Genomic DNA, 26,690 nt, shown 5'->3' on the forward strand with positions numbered 1-26,690 from the left:
CTGTCCTGTGTGCTCACCTGTGAGCTGTGTGTCAGTGTGTGAGCTGTGTGTGTCCTGTGTGTGTTCCTCTGACTGAGAGGAGCACTGTGGGTCTTTCTTTGACACTTTTGGTATCTTTTCACTGGTGGCTTTGGTTTCTGGAGTTTTCCTTTTTACTGCTACTTTTAAAAAATCCTCCTCCATCACACCATCCTCCTCCTCCACCCCATCCAACACTGACTCAGCCACCCTGGTGGCAGTCTGTCCAGCCAGCTCCTTCACCAGAGTCTGGACTCTGAAGGTGACCTCTTCCTCTGTCCGACTCTTCACCTGTTCCTCACTGTCTGCAGTTCTGTGTGTGTCGTGTGTACAGTTCTGTGCACCCTGTGCTTCGTGTTGTGCTTCACTCTGTGCCTCGCGCTGCGCTTCGCCCTGAGCCGTAGGTCGGCTGTCAGCTCTGACAGGCGGCTCTGCTGCCTGCTTTTCTCCCGCTCTGTCGGGGCATGAACGGATCAGGTGACCCTCTGCTCCACATCCAAAACATTTGACCGTATCAGTCATAACATGGACTGTGTAATCGAAGTTATCGATACGGAAATGGAGAGCTATATTTAGCTCATCCTTGTTTCCATTTAGGACCATGGACATGTGTTTGAGCAGCAGAGACTTACAGCTGAGAGGAATCAGCCTCATGGGGGACATGATCTGACCATGTCTAGCTAACGATAACCTTCTTTACTGGACTAACCAAAGAAAACACCGGCGTAAACAGACAGACAGAGAGAAAGACACAGACAGACAGACAGACAGAGAGAGACAGACACAGAGACACAGACAGAGAGAGACACACAGACAGACAGACAGACAGACAGACAGATACAGATGGACAAAGAGAGAGAGACAGACAGACACAGAGACACAGACAGACACAGAGAGAGACACAGAGAGAGAAAGAGACACAGACAGACATACAGAGAGAGGGAGAGACACAGACAGACAGACATCTGGGAGTGTGCAGAATTAGCCAATTAGACCACAGATATGTTTAGGTGACACTTATCGCTACCCTTTGCGATAAGTGTGCTGGGAGCTTTAACATGAACACCAATTCAAGGTCAGCATCAAAGCCCGTGAAACATTAGTTGACCATGGCAACATGAAAAATAGAACTACACAGCATTATGTTCCTAAAAAGTTACCCAAAAATGTCATGTGGGTATATGGGGAACCTATTTCTCCTGCTACACAATTTGCAGTCATGTTCATTTACACATTTACGTTATTGATCTTATTCATTTTACCTCTAAAATATAGAAATCTTTTTAAAGACCATCCGCTTGAATCCAACTTTATAGTCAGCCAGTGGGTACTGGTCAGCAAGGTCCTTCCAACCAACCAATGTCACTTGTCTCGTTGGCTGCAACTGCTACCAGCCTACGCTCTGTAGTGCTCCCAATACCATGCAGAAAACTTTTTGACGATGAGGATTAAATCACCTTTTAAGATACAGAGCTGAATTACTTCGGAGAATTCTGGGAGGCCCCGCAAGGTCCATGCACAACTATCATGCCCTTTTTGTACTCAATGCCATTAATGGTGACGCTATTACTAAGGTTGCTTTCACACCAGAGCTGTTTGGTCCACTTTAAACGGACCAGAGTTCGTTTCCTCGGATAGTCTGCTTCGTTTGGGCAGGTGTGAAAGCTCATCCGAACTCTGGTGCGGACCAAACAAGCAAACTCTGGTCCGCTTGAAAACGAGGGTCTCGGTTCGCTTGCAAGTGAACCCTGGTTCAGTTCGTATGCAATGTGAAAGCTCAACGGACCAAACACAGGACCAAATGTAGGTAGTGATGCTATTCGCAGTACATACGCAGTGCATCTAGGGTAGAGGAAGTACAACGTGCACTCTAAACCAAAACAAACATGGCAAGAGGACAGACGTGGACAAATGAAGAGTTCAAAGCTCTCCTTGAAATGTGGTCAAATGACCACATAAACCTACTTCTGACATCCACTCACAAAAACAATGACATTTTTAAACAGTTTAGTGAGAAAATGGGGGGACTGGATTTTAAACGAACGAACTTCACATGATGCTCCATGTTTACTGTTGTTTTTCCAGGTCGGGAGGGAGGGATTTCCCCTCCTACTTTGTCCAATCGACGAGCACCCCTTTCAATCACGTGATGCTGCTCAGAAAGTACGGTGCGCTTAAGAAATCACAGTATGAAAGCAGAACCGAAACAAGTGATAAATACAACAATGTTGAGACTTTCAGCTCCCCAATTGAACTGAGTCCGCTTGGTCAGGTGTGAAAACGACCTAAGGTTCACAGCAGTGACTTCAGGGTACTTCAGAGTGAGAATATGCATAATGTCTTCATTTAGGACATCACTGGGGACCTTTGAGATTTGTGTTATTTTCAAGGGAGATTGTTCACTCTCAGGTATGCCATTGACAATAGTTATCTTCCGGAAGTTCTTTGCATGCCTAACAATCTGCTTAAAAAAGCTGTGTTTTGCCTCATATCTCATGGTCCATAGCGCTACTAGGGGACCAAAGCATTTTATCATTTCTGGATAATGTTCCAGAAAATTATGTTTCGGCAACAACTTTTTACCAGGAAAGACTTCCTTTAAATGTTGTTGGTGCTCTGAGATTTTAAGCTCTAAATAGTCGATGGTCTCTGCACAATGAATGGGAGCAACAACTAATTTGACAATATCTTTTAGATCCAAAATCAACTGCCATGCAGGTTCATCATCAGGAACAAGTGTGCCAACCATCAAAGGAAGTAGCCTAAGGGGACACCAGTTTTCGTGGGCATTGCCACCAATCGTTTGAGTCTTTGTTTTTTTTTTTTTTGTTTTTTTTTGCAGCAAAGTTTTGGGTAGCGAATGAGGCCGGTTTGTCTTATCCCCCCACTTGTATGGGAACAATGTAATGAGATTTTTGATACAATCAAGAGTGGAAAAACTTCTTTGATAGAAACACAGCAATGCACAGTGCTAGTTCAACTGGAACTATGCCCTTGAAAAGATCATGGACAATGTCTGGGGAGTAACCACTAATGACATTGAAGTGAGATAGACTTTGAGTTAAAACCCAAGGTCCTTTAACAGCAAAGCAGTTTTCCCCTTTTTCCTGAGCTTTTGTGACATGACTCTGATGAATGTCATTGGTTCTGTGCTGAAATGCTCCTGATCTCACTTCTTTTTCCTTAATTTCACTGACTGAATAACACACTGTACTGTGCCCTTAATAAATGACCCCAGCTGTGGTATAAACAACCCGTGCTGCTCCAAGGTCACTAGGTCATGCAAAAGAGGCTCTAATATTTTATCATAGCCAAACTCTCTGACATGGCTACTTTTGCACAAGAATGCCAGGTAAATTGAGGACAAGGACAAGGGATTACACAATTCAAAGTCATCTACATACAAGCACAGGGACATTCTTAAATCTTCCCCTGAAAGAAACAGATTGTTTTTGTAGTGTTCAGCATCCTGAAATGAACAATACAGCTGTTGATTTACATTACAGGCTGCATGACTATCAACAGCCTTATCAACTATGTCCTTATGCTCCAGCAGCTGTTGTAGAGACTTGAGTAAGGGAACTTATTGATAGTTTTTTTTGCCCTTGCATCAAGAACATATTCAACATGTTCCATAATCTTAAAATGCTCTTTGTAGTACTGTTTACATTTGAATGCTGTAGCTAGTGGACCATTCTTGGCTATTGCTTTTTGCAAAGGATTTTGAGTAGAAATAGCAATGCTCAGCTCATCAATTATTAACTGATCAACATGGAGGTCATGCTTTTTGAAAACATCAACAGCTATACTGTTTGTTATTGGCACAACAGCAGGGGTGAAAATAAAATGCAAGTCTTCCAGTAACATATCAATTGCTGAGCTTGGGACATGTGAGTTAATCTCCAACTTTAGAAGAACAGATGCCAATTTATGAATAATTGCATCTTCCAGACTCTCATTTTTGTCTGTTTCAATTAATTGGACAGAATCTAAATCAGAACCTGTTTCTGAATGATCTTCAGGTGAATGATCCTCATTTACATTACAGTTTGTCACTACTCCAACTTTTAAGTTGTTCACTGTGCAAGTGCTGTGCTTCCTGTTTTTATGAGATTTGAAAGAAGCATATATAATAGATTGATAAGAACAATTCTGATACATAAACGTGACAGTCTCAAAGCACTTCAAGTGGGTGTATATGGGCAAAGTACTCTCTATTAGATGGTATGGCACTTCCTGGATACAAAAAGCATGTGTATATTTCTAACTCTGCACTTTTTGGTGAAACATGAGATTTACTTAAGTGAGTCTTCAAAGCATTTCAAGTTTTGAATGAGCATGGGCATTCATAGTATGTGCATGGATATGGGTGTCTCTGGCCAAAATGGCCATGTGCTAACTTACAGTGCCTCAGTAGCTCGTACCTTTTACATACAGTTTCCAAACACTCTTTGCATCTCCACATAACCTAAAGAAAAAAGAAAAGAGTAATTAATACATATTTAGCATATTTTGTTGCTTCTTTACATTTCTGAGGTAACTGCTCCACTGTGGCCAAACACACTGAGAACCACTGTCCTATCAACTACTACTTTTGAATCACTGGCTTTTCACCCATTATAGAGTTCAGGAGGAGAACAGAACATGGAAGTTTAGTGTTGTAAAATGTATTAAACTGCCAATACATAATTCTACTGGCACTGCCTAAATAACATGCTATTCATGAGTGCAAGGTTTTTGAACCTTCACCTAAAACAACACTAAAATTACTGTTGACAGGCCCAGTGGTTCTCAACGTATAAATTCCAAGGACCCCTAATTTAGACCTTTTTCATTTTTTTTTATTGTATTTTACTTATTGCAGCAGGATGAGCATTTTGGTTACCATGGTTTCTGTTACGCATTGAGGTGCGCCGGTCTGAAAGCGATAGTCCGTCCACTGTCTCTTCCTCTGCGCTCCCATCGTCACCTGTGTCACTTCCGGGTCAGAGGTTGTGTGCCCGACAGGGCGACTGTTTGTGTGCTGCTCCGAGCTCCCTGTGTGTGCCCTGATTATCTGGCCGTGGCGGCTGCCTAGAGTCCTTTCACCCCCCCCCCCCCCCCCCCCTTGTGAGTGTGTGAGAGTCTGTTGCTGCTAAAAAGGTGTTATTGTAACCACCTCATTGGACCATTTTGTTTTCTTTATTTTTCCTTTCTTTGGTTATACTGGGCAGTCATTATTTGATATATTGTTTAAGTCTGTGACCTGTCCAGTAATTGTTTTTCTGTTAGGTTTTCTGTCTTTTTGGTGCGTGCAACCCCATTAACCTGTTTTATTTTCTCCCTCTTCAGTTGCTGTTGGCCGGTGGTGGCGGTGCTGGTGACCTGGTGGTGGCATCCCTCGTCTTGTCTTGCTGTGTCCCTGGGAGTGGGTTTTCTTCACTGAGAGTGTCTGCCACATGTGCCCGGTGATTTGAGTTTCTTTATCTTTTTTTTGGTGGATCCCTCCCCTGCACAAGCCTTCGCCCATCCACTTCGGCCTCAGCCCTGATTAGGTTCGCCCCTTTCTTTGTGTGAATGACTTTTAGTACTGTTTTTTTAGAAAATATGAATATTTAAAAAATTGTATTATAAATTTTGAACCACGTCTCATGCTCTGAGTAACCATGAACCTGTGTGCCTTGTGTCTGACAAGAGTAATTCCCTGGGTGAAATTCCCAGGGTGGCGTTGTCGAGTTCTTTAGTAATATTAGGAGTTGCATCTATCCTTTTTACCACCTCCTCGCCACATTATATTAGAAGAAACATGGACCACAAACATTAATATACCCTAATCTTATTATTCTTATATAATCTAATCTTATCCTATTCTTCTTCTTCTTCTTCTTCTTCTTCTTCTTCTTCTTCTCTTAACCAACATCTCCACCTAAAGCCTCATTTATACTTTGCCATCCGGCTAACATAGCTGATATACTAGCCCACACCAGTCTATAGCAATGACAGACTCACCAGTCACCACTACTTGAAGTGCTTGCCTGACATCATCACAAAGAGGGAAGATAAGCTATTTCTGAATAGTGTAACTCTATACCTTCGTGAGGCAGTGGTCGGGTCGGTCCACCGGACGACCGGAGGAGACAGCACACGTCATCTGGCGCATGCGAGGTTATCAATTAGCATTGAGTTGTTGCTATGCTAGCTGCTAGCCAGTAAAAACTCAATTTAATGCGAAATGCAGTCTTCATTCCTGCAAAACACTACCGCTTTTGTTCACAAACTCAAACTCCCCACAAAATGAAAGTTCTTTGTAGCTGCTTAAATATAGGCACACTGTTATTCATGATGTATTTTCATGAATAAAAATGTTTCAAAAATATCCCGCCCTCTGGTTTTTTTACAAATTGCACACTGTATATAACTACGATTGATTGTACACAAGTAATAATCACCATTTTATGTAGTTTATACATCGTTTTCATTAGTATGGCTATGTTAATTAATGTACTTACCAGAAAATCGACGAAAGATTACAGGGGCACACCATGCAGACAGGTGAATCGTCCAGAAATGGCTGCCACTCTCTTCTTGCCGAGTGTTACTGTGCAGTGCGCATGTGCCAGATGGACGGAAAATGCGTATGGACAAACTTCTTTTTTTTTTTTTAAATAACTGTCGACTAAATTTTATTAAACAATTTTGAATATTCCCAAAACTTTTATTATCATTTATATGAAACGTAACTCTCTTGTTTTTATTACTAAAAGTGAATTTATTTAGTATTTTCAACATAAATACATTACATAAGGTGTACTGCATCAATTTTCCATTTCTTTCAGTGCAGGTAACTTGTATAAAAGTATTTTTTTGTCATATGTAATGGGATCTGGGAAAACCAGTCACATGTCAAAATTTTACCTTTTGGAGATTTTAATATCACCTAGAAGCTTATTTCAAACTCTTTTCAAATTTGAAAAGAGTTTGAAATACGCTCTGGTTTGTAAATAAATCTGGTTTGTATCAAGTGTTATGATCACTCAAAGTCAGCTGATGAGTAGGATTTGTTGGAGCACAATTTTGAGAAAAACAGGTTTAAAGACAAGGATTCTAAATCAGAACACGACCAGCTACCTCAAACTCTCTCCGTCTCTGCTTTAACATCTCTCTCTCTGTGTATCTCTTAGCATCTGACTGAGGTGTCAAAATAATGTTTTGATGATCAGGGACAGTCTGGACAGTCCCGCAAATTGTGCCTTTGTCGCGAATTGTTAGCGGCACTGTCAATAATAATTCGCGACAAGATCACAATTTGCAGGAAGTGTGAAAGTAATGGAAATGCATGACTGTCCTGCACAAAGCGGGACATCTGGTCAGCCTAACTATGATAGATAAACCGTCTTCGTAGGCTATGTAGACTAACACGTTAGGGGCGGATTTCATGCACTTCATTAGTAGGAGATAACAACAAACAGCGTGCCTAATTTAAATAACGTTTTTAACATATTAAACAAGCGAAATATAATGATGTGCAAGAATCCACCGCACCCGACACAAAACAACCAATCAGAGCCAGAGGAGCGTCTGAGGGACTGTTTGACATCTATCAATCACTACTCACACAAGCTGTGAACTTCTCCCTCCCCCCACTCATGCTGCCGGCTGCCACTCAGTCAAACAGCTCTGTGAGCGGCGTCAGGAGGCTAGTGAAAGCTTTGGTGGAGCAACAGCCACCCGCAAAGAAGAAACTGCCCATACTACCGCTGCCAACAACAGCATATATGGCTAAGACAACAAACAACCATTAAGCTAATATGATGATTGTTACAGTAACACCATGCAGCGCATACGGTATGTTAGCGACTGTGATATAGCGGCTGGGCAGAGTTAGCTTGTTTCCAATGCCTCCTTGGCAGGAGGCTGCGGTCCATCGTGACCAAAACCTCATGCCACAAGAACAGTTTTTTCCCGTCTGCTGTCAGCCTTATCAACAAGGCCCGGAACCCCCCCGACACTCTTCACATTCCACCTCGGACTCTTTTTGTCACATTGATATAAATACAACTCTATGCGTTACATTAATGCTCAACTTGGACTTCTTTCTGAAAAACAGACTGTGTTTCCGGAAAATAGCAAACAACAAAAAACAGACTTGTGTATATATATTTAAATTGTTATATTTTGTGCTCTTATTTTAGTATATGTGTCATACACCAATTTCACCACAACAAATTCCTTGTATGTGTAAAATTGTACTTGGCAATAAAGCTTTTTCTGATTCTGATTTCTGATTCTGATTCTGATTTTAAGGCTAATGTTACTGGTTGTCACAGCAGCCGTGCAGACACCGCAGGGAGGAAGGGCTTGGAGGCAGGGCATGAGTGCAGCGGAGAGGGAGGGGGAGTGACATGGAACTTGTGTTGGTTCAAATTTTCAGGCAAAGTCTGCTCTCTTCTCGATCTTACCTACTGCAGCTTTAAATGACTTCTGTTGTGATCTGGCACCATATAGAAAATGAAATTAAATTAACTTGACCTTCAAGGGGGGGCGTGGTAGGGGAAACACTGTGATGCGCCTCTGGAGGATGCCGGCAAAGGCAGTACCCCTCTAGAGGCCACCGGTGAAGACGGAGCCCTTCTGGAAGCCAGCAGCAAAGGTGAAACCTTTATGGAGGCGGGTCCCTCCCGGACTGGAGGCTGGCAACAAGGCATCATTGCCAGCATCGTTAAGCCCATCTGATGTCAGCAGCAAAATTATTGCAGAGGAAGGCGGCACGATAGAAAAACACCCTGCAGTCTACTGACTCCTTCTATACTCCGTTTTCTGAGACAGTACTATATACTTGTTATAATATTGAATAGGTCATTAGTGGCACCTTAAGTACGATCAAATGTGGACAGCCAATGAAGGGAAGCTAAAGCTTGGTATAAGGCCAACTTGTCTAGTTTTAGTTCAAATTCCACCAGCAGTAAACTATTTGCCAACTGAAAATGAATGAAAATTTTTTTTTTTTTTTTTTATGGCAATAAATTTGAAAACTAATTAAATTAAATATTGTCTATCCTGATCATTAGTTTCTCCAGTCCTTTTTTTAAAGTTTTGTCTTTATTGTGTTATATTTACTCTATGTCTCTTGCATAAAATTGTGTCGTGAAAATTTCAGCACTGCAAATTGCAAAACAAAGCAGAGCACAGTTTTCCTGATGGCAGTACAACAGCAGATTTGTCATAGAATAACCATTTCTGTTTCAGATTTAACAATGAATGCTAAACAACAACAATTATATTTCCCAGTAATGTCACACTGGATAACTGTCAGTGTACTGTATGTAAGCACAATAAGGCTGCTCTGGTCAGTGTATATGAATTCCCTCAGACCCCATAATCAAAAAGGTCTCTGGACAACGCACCAACCCACAGACACACAAAGGGGAAACATATGGGTCTTGTCTGGTTGTTGTATGATGTCAAACAAGCATATTTTGTAGAATGTCACTGAGTTCAGTCATTTACCAGTCCTTTAAAACTTCAGTGGTAATTCTGTTCTATTTTCTCTGTGTTTGTGTCTGCCTATGTATTTGTGTGCACAGCTGCAGATCCAGTCTCTTATTTTAATCCTCTAGACAATGTCAGCCAAAAGATGTTTATTAATAACCAACTGGGGCCTAGAGAGGGGAATAACTGACATAGTCACCCCATTGCCCCTGTACCCTATCCATCCCCAGGAGATTTCCAATTATAGGCATTACAGGCCAGGTGATGGAATAGGGTTACAGGACAGCCATTCCTCCCTAGTGTCAGTGTTTGTATTGTGTGTGTTCTATCTCAGAACTTCTCACCCCATCACCAAGGCAGTTCTAGTATGATAAATTCATGAAATACTCTTTAAACATAAAGAAACATAATATTTCATATATGAAAGTATATTATTTTAGTTATGAATTAAAGCATATTTTTCAGACAAAGCTAATTGGCTTTGAAGTCAACTGAAACATTTAGAGAACCGAAATCTCAACCATTCCATGGACTTGTCTGGTCCTGAAAAGGCTCTAACCTGAAAAACACTGAAAATACCAGTACTTTGTTGGAAATTAGATGCATAATAGATCAGTATTAAATCTGCACTAGTTTATATTTTTAGATGAACAATTGATCAAATGATCTTATGTAAAATGCAGTATCCCCCAGCTCTAAGTAATCTCTTAGCAGCTGTCATGTCATTGTTTTGGTACTGTTTGGAACAGTCAATTTTGTGTCCTCATTTGCTAACATATTTCCCACATCAGCTTCATAAGGAATAACATGAGACAAAGTCTCACTTCCCATCTAGCTACTAACTTATTTAACTCAACGTGACCTCTCTTTGAACGTTCCATTCATCTGTCCTTCTAAATAAGTGAACATATTTTTGGGTTTGATTATCCATATTCCAATTTCATCTAAAAGTCTATGCATGTCAGATATCAAATTGTTGTTGTGCTTTGACCTTTCTTGTTGATAAATATTATACTTCATGAATTATTAAAATTAGAAACAGTCTCAGAGACATCTATTGTATTCATTATGTACTAATACTAAAGTGTGTTAATGCCCCCTTTGGGTCATTTTGTATTTTTTAACCCAGCTAATACATTAAGGTAAAGGAGTTTTCTTATTATATCATCATCTTCCAAAAATCATGGTAATCATCGTCAATGTGAACAGAATTAAACCCATTTTCTTAATATCCCAGACCCAATGAAGATCAGGTGATTTGTTCAAAAGACTTCAGAGTAGCTACTAAATGGACCATCCGATTATTTTTTACCTATATTAATTGTTCCTCCTCCGGTCTGTTATATATGTTGTGGTAAGAAGGATGCAGTTCATATTGGTAAACACTATTAACAAGCACCAATACACCTTAAACCCACATCACATGTATTTCACTGTAAATTTAAATAGTGTCAAATAGATATGAGATTGTAATAATCTGCTCAATTAATGACACCAACAGCTGCTTAACTGGATGGTGGCCATAAAAAAAATTAAATATGGAAAGATGTTACAACCTACCTTTTAGATTAGATTAGAGTACTTATAGGACCCTGAAACATTTTCAATGTAACATATCAACTGTGGTCGGGCAATCATAAAGCCACAATTTATAGATACTTTTATTCCTATGACTAACTAATTGTCTCATCAATAATTTGTGCATGTGCAGACATAAGAAGACAACAGCATTATCCATTGTCATGTCTTGTTAATGGCATTTATGCTCTTGTTAGCCTCCTTTTATTTCAAAAGAGATAAACTATATCACTCCAATGATTTCTTCACTTTAGAACCGACATGGAAAAGGCTTGACTTACAGTTGATCAAATTGGGGATTTCTGAAGTATTTAAGTACTTATACTGTATATGCAAACATATGTTTTTAGTATACAGATTCACTTTTCATTTGAGTTATGACTGGAGTCAAGAGGAGGGTGTGGTCATGTGGGTAAAGTGACTGCCTTAGGAGTGGGAGTGTTTCCTCGTCTGTCATATAAAGGGTGTCCCTCTATCTCTTAGTGTCTCCACCAGTTTGCCAGGCTCTCACGTCATCAATTTGCTCTTTCTATTCACTGTGTGATCATAAAATCCAATTAAACCTTTGTCAAAATGGAGGCCATCAAAAAGAAGATGCTTATGCTGAAGTTGGACAAGGAGAATGCACTGGACCAGGCTGAACAAGCTGAAGCAGACAAGAAAGCAGCTGAAGAGAGAAGCAAGCAGGTAGGTGATGCAAATCACATATTAAAAACACAGAATAGCATGTTTCATCAAATAGATACTTCCAATTAGTCTTATCAAATTGGTTCAAGTAGTAGTAATCTGTCACTCCTTCGCATCTCCTCTCACAGAAACCCCACTGTTTAGTCTATATCTGCATCTTGAAGACCCAGCCCAACCAGAACAAGCTGAATCCAACTAGAAATTTGATAACAATTCCAACTGCGGCTTTCAGTTCATATTCTGAGAAAAATAAGTATCTACAGTACTTGCGTCAACTCAAGGCCTGCAGGCTGGATCCAGCCCGCCACATCACTTTATGTGGCCTGCAAGAGCTTAAAAGGCATATGATTGTCTTAAAATAAAAGGCTATGCTGCCTTACAGCGTATTGTGACCATAAACGACATCTCCCACAATTCATGTCTATTTTGTGACCCACAAAATGACGAGTGCAGTGTTTCCATGTTGTCATTTACAGCAGTTTTCTAACAAGTGATGGAGTTGAAAAAGATCTACAGATAATTCCAAAATGTCCAAGAGGAGAATAATCAATGCAAAGGGAAGGCAATTTAATGATAGATGGGAGAGTGAATACATGTTTGTGCTTTAAGGAGACAAAACAGTATATCTTCTGTGTTACAAGGTAATGTCGGTGACGAGGGAATACAATTTATGTGGGTTTCTTAACCTGATAAATGAAAGGGATTTATGTAATAATAACAAAGACCAATGTGGTTACATATGCATTTACATTTATATAAACGCATGTATATTTGTACACTTTAATAAATAATAATCCAATGCTTAGACAGTTATTTAACAATATGTTAAGGAGTAGTTACATTTATACAGCCTTATAGTTACAACCTGCCCTTTGAGGACAACCATAATGAAAATGAGTTTGATACCCCTGATCCACAACTTTGCTGGCTTGTTGAAATTTAGCACCTAATTATTACAAAGAAAAAAACAATTATATCATTAGTGGTGAATAACTACTGTTCCTACATCAGTGGTCAAGGGTAAAATAGCAACAGCGTTATGTACCATGACAATGTGACATGATATGTTATTACATAAAAAACAATAGGAGCAGATATTTTAAAACTGTGCACTAGTTGTTAGGTATGTATGTAATGATATATCCAATCTTCCAATATTGTGATAAAAATATGTCTCGATGCTGTCGTGGGACAGTGACGCTATCTACTGTGAAAGTACATGGTTATTGACTATCCTTGTCAAAAAAATGTATTGTTTTTGTTTGAACAGCAGAGGGCACAATCATAGTAGTCATGAAGACAGACTCCTGTCATCCTTTCTTTGCAAGCCAAGCACAGCTAAAAATAAACCCAATGAGAAAAGGATGGATGAATGTGCCGATAACGAAAAAGAGACTGACAATGCTTCGTCGACTATTAGTCAACTACACTGCAGAAAACATATCATACATAAGAAACCATTTGGCACATTGCCATCCAGAAAAGCTCAAAACACACCAACAACAAACTGTGAGAAAAAGCTTCAGCCAGGCCAGAGGAGACTGAAAGAAGCATTTGGAGCCCCGCTTCCACTGTGAGCTGAAGAAATAATACAATGCATCTGTGAATACATAGCCATAGTCTTCAGGCCATTTTCTGTGGTCAACAACAATATTATATTATTTATCATTATATATTATATACTACGAGTGATATTACAGTCACAGTCCATGTTATGACCAATGAATGGGAAATGAAAAGTTTTGTCCTGCTGGGCTCAACATAGGTGAGGTTTTGAAATATGCTGATTTGGAGTGGGAGCTTGACATTAGGAACAATAATTATCATGGTAATGTTGTCATTACAATGCACAAAAAATGGATGTAGCGTTGAGAGAGGCCAGACTGTTTTCAAGTGTTTTGCACATACATTAAATCTGCAGGCAAGCTTGAACATAGGCCATGCCAGCCGTCTGCTTGGTCGTGTAAAGCCTAGTTTATGCTTCTGCGCCGCGGCGACGCCGTACCTACGGCGTACACCCGATGCCGTCACTGAGCATTCATAGTTCTGCGTCGAGGGAACGCGTTGATCCGCAATTCACCGGCAAGCCGCTAGGGGGGTGTGGCTGTGTCTTTGTATGGTTTCGGGGGGCTCTTGTCTGATCCCCGTGGTTCGCGAGATTTCCCTCCACAAATTGTTGGCCATTTGGCAGTCTTTATACTGCCGCGAAGAGGGGTTGTAGAGGTGGTCGTACTTGCATACTTCCTCGATAATTCTTTCTTCGGCTTGGTCCATTTTTTCTTGTAGCTCTCACCACAGAAACTTTGAAAATGGCGGTGTTGTTGTGCTGCGACCAAAGGGCTGCGACTGAACCGAAAATTACGTTCTGAGCAGACCAATCACAGTCCTCGACGTTCACGTTACGACGCGTCGATGTGACGCGTAGTCAGGATTTTTTGGAGGTGCGCGTCAGGCTACGGCGTAGGGTCCGCGTAGGGGTCTGCGTCGACGGCGTAGGTACGGCGTCGACGCGACGCAGAAGCATAAATCAGGCTTTAGGCATCTAGCAGCATTTCTTTTACTGCAGTTCAACTGCCACACATATTGACCACCAAACACAGACTGTTAAACCTGCTAGCACATAAACTGATCATGGATGCTGTCACCTGATGGAACAATTCTTTTAATTATTTTAGAAAAGGACTGCTACTGATAGCTGCATTGTTTTTGTTTGGACATTGCACATAGTTCAAAGACAGTTCATGCCAATTTTTTGGACATGCTTATGTCATGACTAGCTGCTTTTATCTTATTTTATGAAAGAAGGAATGCAGAAGTACTTCAAGCTAAAAACAAATTTTATATGAATAAAAAATGTTGTACATGCTTGACATGAAGTTATTAATAACGGGCATTTTTCAAATAGTTTTCTTTCCTACTTTTTGTTAAATATTGCAATAAATATCATATCATGGACTTTTTATTGAGGCATTATCCTACTGTGAGTTTTTGGTATTGTTATGTCCCTACTAGTTGTTGTGCCAGAGGGGGTTGTTAACTGTTGTTAAATGTAATTGTCAAATGCTAATAAAGCTTTGTTTTAGGATAGAGTGTGGACAGAAAACACAGCATCATATCTCAATTTTTCAGAAAGACCAATAAAACGAATGTAACGATCTTAAAAATTCATTAGGACCATGTGCTAATGGAACATGTGGTAGGAAAGTTTATGGAAATTCTGATCTTTACACTAAATACAGTTAAAGCAAATATTACCACTACTGGGAGGAATGAGAGATGAACAAATCACTCACACACAAAGCAGATGAACTAACCGCTTTGGTGAACAAGTGCACCAGAGTTCTTTGTGTCTTTCTTAACTTTTAGCAATCTGCACATCTAATTGCAAGGAATGCATTTGCACAGCTAATACTGAACACATGGTGGTAGGATTGAGACCTTACTCATGACTAATGACTGTATCATCTGCATACATTTGGTCCTTACATCACAAATGTTGTTAATATACTCTATAAAAAAAAAAAAAAAAAACAGGGTTCCAAAATGTGATCATAACACCCTTTGTGACAAAGACTGGGTCAGACAATACATTACCATGTTTAACAATATGAGAACGATTAGTCCGATAGCTATGGAAAGTCTTTGCCTCTTTACATCCAGTGCACAACAAGGTGTTAATAAGTAATGGGCAGTCCACAGTATGTAAAGCCTTTGGAAGTTCTGCAAGCAGAGATGTACAGTGGGGGAAATAAGTATTGAATGTGTCAACACTTTTGTCAGTAAACATATTTCTAATAGGGCTATTGAAATGAATTTTTCACCAGATGTCAGTAACAACCCAAGTAATCCACAAATACAAAGAAATCAAAACAAATAAGTCCATAAATTATGTGAAATAAAGTGGAATGACACAGGCAAAAACTATTGAACACACAAATTGAAAATGATTTAATACTTGGTAGAAAAGCCTTGGTTGGTAAAGACAGCTTCAAGACACCTCCTGTATGAAGAAACAGGATTGCAGGATTGCATTCTAAACAATGACAGATTTCAGCTGCTTACTTTTTTCCCCACTGTACATATAAGTTTGTTGTCTATAGCATTGTTGATATCATCCACAGAAGAGCGGTGGTTACAGTGCTGTCCCTTGATCAGTAACTGAACTGCATATCATTTAAAATTTTGTATGAATCCAAAAGTAATTTCAGTTGGTATGTAGTAAATGATGAATAAAGTAATGATTCTAAGGTCGTTTTCACACCTGACCAAGTGGACTCGGTTCGATTGGGGAGCTGAAAGTCGCAACATTGTTGTATTTACCACTTGTTTCGGTTCTGCTTTCACACTGTGATTTCTAAAGCACACTGAACTTTCTGAGCAGCATCACGTGGTTGAAAGGAGTGCTCGTCAATTGGACAAAGTAGTCTGTCCACGTCTGTCCTCTCGCCATGTTTGTTTTGGTTTGGATTGCGCGCTGTACTTCCTCGACCCTAGATGCACTGCATATGCACTGCATATAGCGTCACTACGTACATTTGGTCCTGCGTTTGGTCCAGTGAGCTTTCACACTGCATACAAACCGAACCAGGGTTCACTTGCAAGCGAACCGAGACCCTCGTTTTCAGGCGGACCAGAGTTCACTTGTTTGACACCTGCCCAAACGAAGCCGACTATCCGAGGAAACGAACTCTGGTCCGTTTAAAGCAGACCAAACAGCTCTGGTGTGAAAGCGACCTGAGAGTTTTTAAAAGACAGAGATTAGAAATTATTAATATCAGAACACTTAGCATCATTAAAAACAGGTGTAACATCAGCTTGAAGCCTGAAAGTAAACAAGAATAAGTGCAATTTGATGCCAGTGTAGTCCTGCCAGGTCATGTTGAAAGACCTGTTCTGAGTAGAGTTTAAAACAGCATCTCAAAACAGTGAGACCACTGGATTTTAGTGCTTTGGTGTATCTCCCATTACCAGTTCCACAATGGTAAATGGACTGTATTTATATAGCACTTTTGTAGTCTGCTGACCACTCAAAGTGCTTCTGCAACACAAGTCTGCTTTCAACAATTCATTCAATGGTGACTAAGTCACCTGCTCTTTACGAGCATTAACCATTTACACACACTTGCACATCAGTGGCACTTTGGCAAGATTTCAGTATCTTGTCCAAGGGTACCTCGACGTCAAGACTGCTGAGGCCAGGAATCAAGCCACTGACCTTCTGATAAGTGAACGATCGCTCTACCTCCTGAGCCAGAGCCACCAAAAAGTGGTCATTCAAGCCATTTGCCAATGCACATATTGCAGTGTATTTATTAGTAAGCATAACATCTCCCGGAGTGACAATGATCAGCTTAGATGGGTTTATTGTGGACAGGTTGCCAACAAATTGTATTAAGTTTAAAGACCTGATACTTATCTTCCTCATCTTTTTTAGACCATTCTTATACAGCTATAAAATCAACCTAGAGCAAACTTTGCTTCATCTCTTTATGAGAACATTTTTATCACTTACAAATATGTAGCAAATTGTAAATCAGAGCTATGTAATTTTTGCAGATCTATCTAACTTTTAGAACATCTTAGGTAGTGTTACATTGTTAAGTGCAACACATACATATTTTTGCACTCACTGTATCTCCTTGTTACATGCTAGTTCAACTATGTTACTGTGTTATCTTCCTCTACTCTATACAGTCACACAGAGAGGTATAACAAGAGTAGCAGAGCTCAGTATCAACATTCACAGTAGTGCCTCTGGGTAGCAAAACAGGTAGCATATGGATGATTATAAAACTATAACCTATTAATGTGAAAGCCTCAAAGCATAAGATTTATATATAATTTTGGCATCATCAAAGAAAAATATTACAATCTTGGATAAAAATGTCCATGTTGTCTATAAACTATCTATAAACAAAAAATTGGGGAGGGCTGTGTCCAAAAACTTTTGTGCCTTTCAGAAACAGACACTCTGACATGCTGCAATTTGCTTCAAAAATACCCAGACCAATCAGTGGTGCACTGGACACGGATTGCTGCCAGCCATTATGTCAATTCTTTTCAAATTGTGCACAGACAAGTTTTAATATTCATGTTATATTTGATATTCAAATTAAATTGCAACAACTTGTGCATGATATCTGTAGGTAGCTCTTCAGTTCATATTAAAATGATATGTTTAGAAACCTGTCTGTTTTCAAACAATATTCAGATGCCAATACTGTATGTACACTGAAACAGGTTTTTCTTGCTATAATCATTCTCCCTGTTCTTACTGGCCATTAAAAGATCCCTTCCTAATGCACTTCCAAAATGTCATAGATGAGAAAATCCACAGTCTATGCAAAATGTATTCCAAAGTTTATCTGAAGTTTTATTTTAACCACTGTATTATGCATGTAAACAAATTTCTGATAAATACATTTTGAACATTATATTGCAAACCTGATAACTCTAAGTTTGATCTCCCACATCAGCATGAAGATGAACTTCTGCAAATGCAAAAGAAGCTGAAAGGGACAGAGGACGAACTTGATAAATACTCTGAGGCCTTGAAGGATGCTCAGGAGAAGCTTGAGGTGGCTGATAAGAAGGCTGCTGATGTAAGTAATACAATTCCCAAAGTGCAAATAGCAGTTAATGTGATTAATTCAGTTTGTCTATATGTCATGTTGTCTATACTTGACCAGTATTTGCAGATAATAAAAACATTCTCTGTACCAAAACAAAGGACCAGATATTCAAGGCAAGTGTTGGAGTGCCTCTTTGGAAGATAGAGAAGTTGGTTGCACACCTTACAAGAACAAATATATTTCTCAATATAACAGATCTTGTGCCTTCTCATACTGACATACAATGGGAGCCCTGAACTGAGGTTCTGATAAAAGCTGTGATGCTGCCAGTGTAAACCAAGCCTGGCTGATTTGCTGCTTCTCCTTTGCATTACATTCCCATCATGCCCTGCATGGACTCCCCACAGCTGTCAGGGTGATTCAGAACCCTATTTTGGCCATGATGCCAGCCACACAACCTTGACGAAACAATGGTCCAAGTCCATTTTAGGTACATCATCCATTCCTCCTAGGTCACAGTATCTGACAATTTTTTTATCTTTTTCTTTTTGGAGGATTTTGCTACTTAATGCAATTAAATAAGTACAGTTTAATGTTTTACACATTTCATACACAGATTACAGCACCACTACTACTACTACTACAAGATATGCACGATCAACTTCTATGATTATGACATTGGCTGCTGTGGACCATCAAACATGTTGATATAAAATCATAAAACAAAGGAAAAGAAACCTATAGTCCTCCACCAGTCCTCCATTTCAGAGTCTACATATAGAAATTGCAGCTGTCAGCAAAGTCATTTTTTCTGAACTTTACAACATAAGCCACTATTCACCCATGCACACACTGCTGGCAAGATGCCACCTGCACATCATGAGCAATAACCAGACACACACACACACACACCATCAGTGTTATGATTAGCGAATCAAAATAAATTTTGTAGGACCCAAGAGGCAGACAACTCAGCACGAGAACGAGGTGAGCTGTTTAACACAAGTGGTCTATTTACCATAATGAACAACTAAACCAAACTCGTACAAAACGTGAACCAACAAAATACAATCTCAGAAAAACACAAAATCAGCCCAAAAACAAAACATCCACTACACCATGGCGAGGAAGAAAAACCAAAACTAGGAAGTTACACAATGACTAATCACAAACAGAGACAAGAGTTGCACTCACGACTAGGACACGATACAATGTGATCACAGGGAAAAATGGCTGGAAGGTCTAGCATGGAGCTTCGACAATCTGGCAGCGAGACTTCTCCACCACGCTGCTTATATTAGGAGGGAATCAGTGGAATCAGCCTAAGGTGCACCGTCTGCTTGCAGCACCGCCAGACCACACCTCCACTGCAGAAACGGAGAGAAGACAATAACACAACAAAACAATAACCACGCACAATATAACAAGGATATTTCGACATGCAAACTGCAGGGACCAGGGACTGAACCACTGAACCTTCTGACAAGTGGAGGACAGCTCTGAACTCCTGAGCCACAACTGCCCCAGTGTTACTGTGTTGTTCCAGACCTAGCAAGCTCCAAACTCTAGTTTATCAACGACAATCAGCACTGACTTATACCATTCACATCATCATATATTTGTAATGGAAGGATCAGGCAATCAGGAAAGCAAGAATGCTGGAATACTTCAAAAGTGCAAAGGACAATCTGGCAGGGGACTTGTGGAAGTGGGCGCACTGGAGTATTAGAGAGAATTGGGAGCAGGTAAGTCAGTAATGAAACTGGTGGGAACAGGGTTATGAAAGAATAATATGGCATGGCTGTCTCTACAATGACATGAAAGTTACTAATGACCAAGACATTAGGGAGGATTCGGAACAATATCATGACTAGGGCTCCCACTTTTTAAAATAAGTTGGATTTTACAAAGTCAGTGAGTTATCCATAATTTACAAATTATCCACAGTTTTTCCACCTCTGTAGAATCCAAAAGCTTCCACACATTAGTTCTTAGATGGTTTGGTGTTATAATTTTCTGTTCAGCACAGCTATTTTCCTCCATTTTGCATTAACAAAAAGAAAAGCAAATCTTACATACTAATTTACTGAATGTAAAATTTTAACAAATCATTACAGATCAAAAACTGATTTTCTTCCATATTTGAATGAATTTCAAATAAAAATATATTGGTGAATGTATGCATTTCATAGTGTGGTGACTATTTCATTTGTTCCTTAAATGTCCCCATGTTACCATGTAATTTTCCTAAAGCTTGTCTTTTTCTTTCACTTTTATACCCCAGATGTTTTTCTAACTCGGAAATTTTAAATAAATTAGCATATACCCTAACTGCTCTTGGGTCTGGTCCTCTGTGTCAGTTTTGGAGTGAACCACAGCTGACTTTCTGTCTAAGCTGTATTTACTGTGGGCCAACCTTGAAATACCTAACAATTCAGCTTTCTTAATCTTTCTCTCACTTTTAAATTACAGTGCCCCAGGATTTTTAGTAAGTATATCATTTGAAAAAATGCACATAATTTTATGCTAATATATATTTTCCAAGGATACCAAGGACTCTATATGCAGTAGATACTTTATAAACTACTTACAGTACAATCCTTTTAAAGCTTCTATTTTTAGCCTAAAGTACTGCAGCAGTTTTGAAAGCATTTCACAGTTTTAAATAAATTAACAATTTAAAAGAATATCTGCATTGTTACCCATTTTTCTTACATTTCCTCTTCTGGTACTGAGTAAAATTACTGTGTACCATACTTACTTAACAAGAAAATAAATGCCCTTGTATGTACAAAAATAAAACAAACAAACAAACAAACAAACAAACAAACAAACAAATAAATAATAACTAGACAATTTCCCCTGGGGAAATTTTGGAAGGGCCACGGGGGCTACATTATGATGTAATATACAAGGAGCCAGTGGTGGGAAAGTTCGCTTTCTACATGAACTAGTTCAAAATTCAGTACATATATTTTAAAATGAGGTAGTTCAGTTCATAGTTCTTAATTAAACATTTTCAACTATGTTCACCGTTCGAAAAATGAATTAGTTCATCGTTGTTGTTTTTTTTCCATATGCTGCTGTGAGCTATATTTTTCAAAATTGTGGACACAGCCCATATAGACCCACACACAGCAATTATTTTATCAGTTTTAACACTGTAACTATGCGTCAGATTTCATCTTCATAGTCAATTTTGAATTCTTATCCAACCATGATTTAGAATAGCATTGAGGGGACAGCATTTCCCCATTGCTGCTTTAATGCTTTGTTGCTGTCCATTCAGTCCACACTAGTAACAGCTGCAGCTTTCATCCCATGTGACGCACGCGGCGGTCCGACGCTGTTGGCTGGTGTCGAGAGATAGGGTGTTTTTTTTGCTACATATTAAGGCCCGTTTACGATGTGTTTTTGCCGGCTTTTCGCCTGGAAGCTCTATAGAAATCTGGCACCCTATTGAACGAAGTTAAACTGAGAGAGCGCGCCGTTCACAGAGACCAGAATGGACGAGTTCATAGTAACGTGCATCAGTACGTTCAGTTCACGTTCGCCTAAAATATGAATGCGTTCATGAAGTATTGTTCAATGAACGCGTTCAGGCACAACACTGACCTTGTCATAAAACTCGTTGAAATGATCATACGACGCCTCCGTATTGCTGTGTCGGCTCCTTGCCGCTGTCGCCTTCTGTTTTGATGACGCACGCGACGGTACGAGACTGGTGGCCGGTGTTGAGAGATAGGGTGTTTTTTCCGCCAAATATTAACGCCTGTTTACGGTGTGTTTTTGCCGGCTTATGGCTTGGGATATAGAAATAGAAATAGAAATCTGGCACCGTATTGAACGAAGTTAAACTGAGAGAGCGCGCCGTTCACAGACACCAGAATGAACGAGTTCATAATAACAGTCATCAGGCAGTAATCCAGTACGGCCAGTTCACGTTCGGCCAAAATATGAACGAGTTCATAAACCATCGTTCAATGAACGACCTCACACACACACACACACACACACTGAAACAGGTGCACAGGCACGCGTGCGCTCTCAGCGCAACAGACACACACGCATTCAGACGGAGAAACACAGCGATTTGCTGCCTCTGCACTGGTCTCACATTTGGGCTGATTCTGACAAAACGGTAGCTCCTATCAGAAAAATACACAGACCATCATCGCTGTAAGGACTTCCTGAACAATTGGGTGCGATTTCGGTGTTTCTACACAAAATATTTTGTCGACACGTGCGATTTAAAAACAGGGGTCCGGTCCGCTTGTCTCAGAAAATCTTTGTATGGGAGTCAATGGAGAGCAGAGACAGACATGGCCGCACTTAGAGGCTGCTAATTCAACTTCGGTAAATCGCTCAGATTTTTGGAGCACATTGTGAGAGACAGAACAAATTTGTCTACAACAGTGGAAAAAATCATGCGTGTAGAGTGTAAATTGTGGCTGGGAGGAGTGTGGAAAGAGCAAAAATCTGGAAGGTTTTTCGGCTCTCTCCCACTCTAACCGATGACGTCACCCGCTCGAGCTTCAACGTTCCATGCAATACACTAGTGATGGGAATTCCGGCTCTTTTTAGAGAACCGGCTCTTTCGGCTCGGCTCACTAAAAAGAGCCGGTTCTTTCGGCTCCCAAACGGCTCTTCAGATTTTTTTGTTGCTTTAATCGATATATTACCAATAATAATGTAACATTATGCACAAAATGAATGAATAATGTAAAAAAAAAATGTATTATACTACTATATTATAAATATGCCTTTATTTTTTCACTCTACAGTGAACTTTTAACTATTTTAAACTTTTAACTTTTTTATACTAAGCAACTTTAAAGTCAAGCAACACAGAATCCCTGAAAAACACACGACACAACAAAATGTAAATTTAAAAAATTTACTTTTCAGTGCAACAATAAATAAACTATGAAATACAAGAACAAACTTTTAGCTTTTTTTATACTTAACAAATTAAAAGTGAAACACAGGATCCCTGAAAAACACACAACGAAATATAAATTAAAATATTTACTCTACAGATCTCTCTCTACAAAAAACAAATTATAAAATACAAAACAAATTTAGCTTTTTATATACTCAGATACATACATGCAGACAATGCACTCTGCTTTGGAGCCATCAATATAATTAAAGTGAGTCCAGATTTGGCTCCTTTTCCTGCTTTCACTCATTTCTGGACTTACTTTTTGTGGGTAAATGTCCTCCGTTTTGCACTCTCTCTCCTCTCTTGACCCGTTCGTGTGCTGCTGCTGCTGCTGTGTGTGTGTGTGTGTGTGTGTGTGTGTGTAACTGCCGCCCCTCCCCCCTCTGCTCAGTGCACTAAGCGGCGCAGACACAGAGACGACACCACGCATATTGACCAATCACGTGCGGCTTCAAGAGAAAAAAAGCGAGAGAAAAAAAAAAGCGTCTCGGAGCCGGCTCCTGATTGGTGGGGAGCCGGCTCCGAGACGTCGTTCACTTCAAAGAGCCGGCTCTAAGAGCCGTTACGTTCGCGAACGACACATCACTACAATACACACTCATTATACAGATCCAAGCGTTCGGAAAACAGCATATACCTTAAAAAATGATATCTCTGAAACTATGACAAATACCAAAACGATGTCTACAACATTTAAAGTAGCACTTATTGTGACCCATTTAAAGGTTGAATGAAATTTGTAGCTGAAATTATGAAAGAGTAGTTATCTACATCTTCAAAGAAAACACATTTTCTTTTATATTGGATTCAGAATAAACGTATAATTGATGTTAGCATTGGTATTCAGAACAAGATCAGGAAAAGCTATGTTGCCCTGTTGGCACATCAGACCTGTGCAGCCGTAGACAGGACACTGGTTTTTCTGACTCAGTCTGCTTTGCTGCATGTTTATCTGTGTTCAGGCTGAAGCAGAAGTAGCCTCCCTGAACAGGCGTATCCAACTAGTGGAGGAGGAGTTGGACCGAGCTCAGGAGAGACTGGCAACGGCACTGCAGAAGCTGGAGGAGGCTGAGAAGGCTGCTGATGAGAGTGAAAGGTGAATTCTTACTGTAATTTAATAATTGTTAACAGCTTTGTGCATATATATGATCATATATGATCAGCATTACAAGGTGAGTGATGTGTACCTTTGAGATGGCTGACACTAATACCATGATTCAGAATGGTTTGCCTCTTTTCCATGGGTCATTTACATGCCACTGGGATAGTAAAATTAAAGAGTAAGTTGACAGCAGGCTGAAAAGCAATGCTTTACTGCCAAATCTGGTTGAATGTTTCAAGCCTATTTCACCTCAGAAGTATGCTCTGTTGCACTTGTAACCACACCCAAGTCACTGGTCACAAGTCCAGGTGTACACCTGCACATCACTATTAACCACTAGAGTTCAGCGAAAACAAGATTTTCAGAAGGTGTTAAGTTACTCTTTAAGAAGCCCCAGTCCTGAAAAGGCATGTGCTCAAACCTTAAACATAGCAAACTCCTCATAAAAGAAAGCACACACATTCTCACCAATACCTGGAGGATTACACGTGACATTTCTGTAGGGGAATTAGTTTATTAAACCTCTAACTTAATGTTGCATTCGTCAATAAAATACGGGGCACCAACTTTCCTCAGCAAAGAAAGATTTTATTTATCATGTCTTATAATGCTGATGTAGTGACAACGAATGAACCAACAGTAGATCAGTCTGATTATCTGAAGCATAAGTTCTCGACACAGGGATTGCTTATATCCAGCTCAAAAGGACACCGTCTGACCACGACTTGTATGAAAAGTACTATTTATTAAACACAATAAAGGAATGAATATGAATAATGGATAATACGACAAATGATATGGATGATACGAAGTAACACAAACCACTGCAGAGAGAAACTTATGGCAGATAATGGCAGAATGAGTTTGCTGATAGTGAGAAGTAGTTTTGAGGAAAATGGGACATGAATGTAAAGTTAATTTCTTGAATGAATGGTTGAGAAAATTTAAGACAACTGACAATATCATAACCATACGGACCCAACTCGTTATTCAAACCCACATAAGTATGCCTACTTTGCCACTGACACTCCTTTGGATGTCTGCTCCGAACTGACACGAAGGGGGCTCCAGGCTGTAGTCCGGGGCTCCGATCTGCACTGCGTTCTGCCAGACGAATCAAGCAAACCACGATTGAGAGCCGATGTTGGACAGGGATGTTCAGGAGCTGGAAGACCTCCGGTGTCGGTCACAGATGAGGAACGACATCTGATGATTATTTAACCCAGACAAGTGGGTCAGCTGGCTACAGGTCTTCGGTGCGGATAGTTGGCAACTATATGGCAAACTTTAGATTAATAATAGAGAATCTCTTCAATGGCCGGTCAAAAATGTCTCCAAAATTATTATTATGTTACTAGAATTTTAACACAAAAACAAAACAAATCATGTGGCTTACCGTGGCGAGCAAAAATGAAAGTTTCATGAAGATTAAAAAAACTAGAAAAAAACATTTTTCTGAATAAAGAAGTAAGACGGACGAATGAAGATGAATTAAGACAAAGACAAAAAGAAGACTGAAGACTAACAAAAGATGAAAACTGACTAACAAGAGAAACTAGACTAACCTGAGTGTCCACTACATGCTGCAGACGGTATACTCGCTCCAGGGCGTGTCTAATCAATAGGCCGTCATGCATGTCGGATGGTGGCATGCGACGTGATTTCACCTCACAGAGCGAGAATTAACTAATGATTGATACGAGGGGCTCATCTGCTTCTCACTATGGTCAATCGAATATATTTTAAATAATCAATTTTCAATGGCATGTCAACATTGTTCACAGCATGCGTCACACACCTTGGATAAATAATGACAACATTCAACGATAAACATGATAACATTTCCTAATACTCATCCTAATAAACATGATGACTAAGGGTATAACTATATTAATATGACAACTTAACTGCTACGAACCTCTAGATGGCAGTATGGTTCCATGGTAGAAACTCAGACGAAGAAGAAGAAGAGAATCTAAGAAGAAGAATCAGGGGGAGACATTCCCCTTTATTGTCACACACACATGCACACAGCACACGGAGGTGAAATTTGTCTTCCGCCTTTGACCCATCCTGGTCGTCCTTCCTCCGCGGCAGACCAGGAGCGGTGGGCAGCCAGACCGGCGCCCGGGGACCCATTCTTCTGTGTCACCATTGGTCAGGTGGTGATCTTCTTGCATGTTTTTAGTGGGGGTATATTTTTACGGAGGATACCCCAGGTGAACACAGGGAGAACATGCAAACTCCACACAGAAAGGCCCTCCTCGAGCAGCAGGCACCGAAGCATGGTGGAGGACACACCCAGTGCCCGCAGCGAGAT

At 40.0% G+C, this 26,690-nt stretch overlaps 1 protein-coding gene across 1 annotated transcript in view; it reads left to right on the top strand.

The window, feature by feature from the left end:
- The first annotated feature begins 11,565 nt into the window (after positions 1–11,565).
- The window catches only part of LOC143335633 (tropomyosin alpha-1 chain-like), a 46,990-nt gene continuing 31,865 nt past the window's right edge, over positions 11,566–26,690 (top strand). Inside the window, exons 1-3 of the mRNA XM_076755191.1 lie at positions 11,566–11,751; positions 18,228–18,353; positions 24,231–24,364. Of these exons, the coding sequence (XP_076611306.1) occupies positions 11,638–11,751; positions 18,228–18,353; positions 24,231–24,364 (374 nt within the window). The 5' untranslated portion in view covers positions 11,566–11,637. The remainder of the gene's footprint in view (positions 11,752–18,227; positions 18,354–24,230; positions 24,365–26,690) is intronic.

This window comes from Chaetodon auriga, chromosome 17 (assembly GCF_051107435.1).
Source record: "Chaetodon auriga isolate fChaAug3 chromosome 17, fChaAug3.hap1, whole genome shotgun sequence".
NCBI classification, from domain to species: Eukaryota; Metazoa; Chordata; class Actinopteri; order Chaetodontiformes; family Chaetodontidae; genus Chaetodon; species Chaetodon auriga.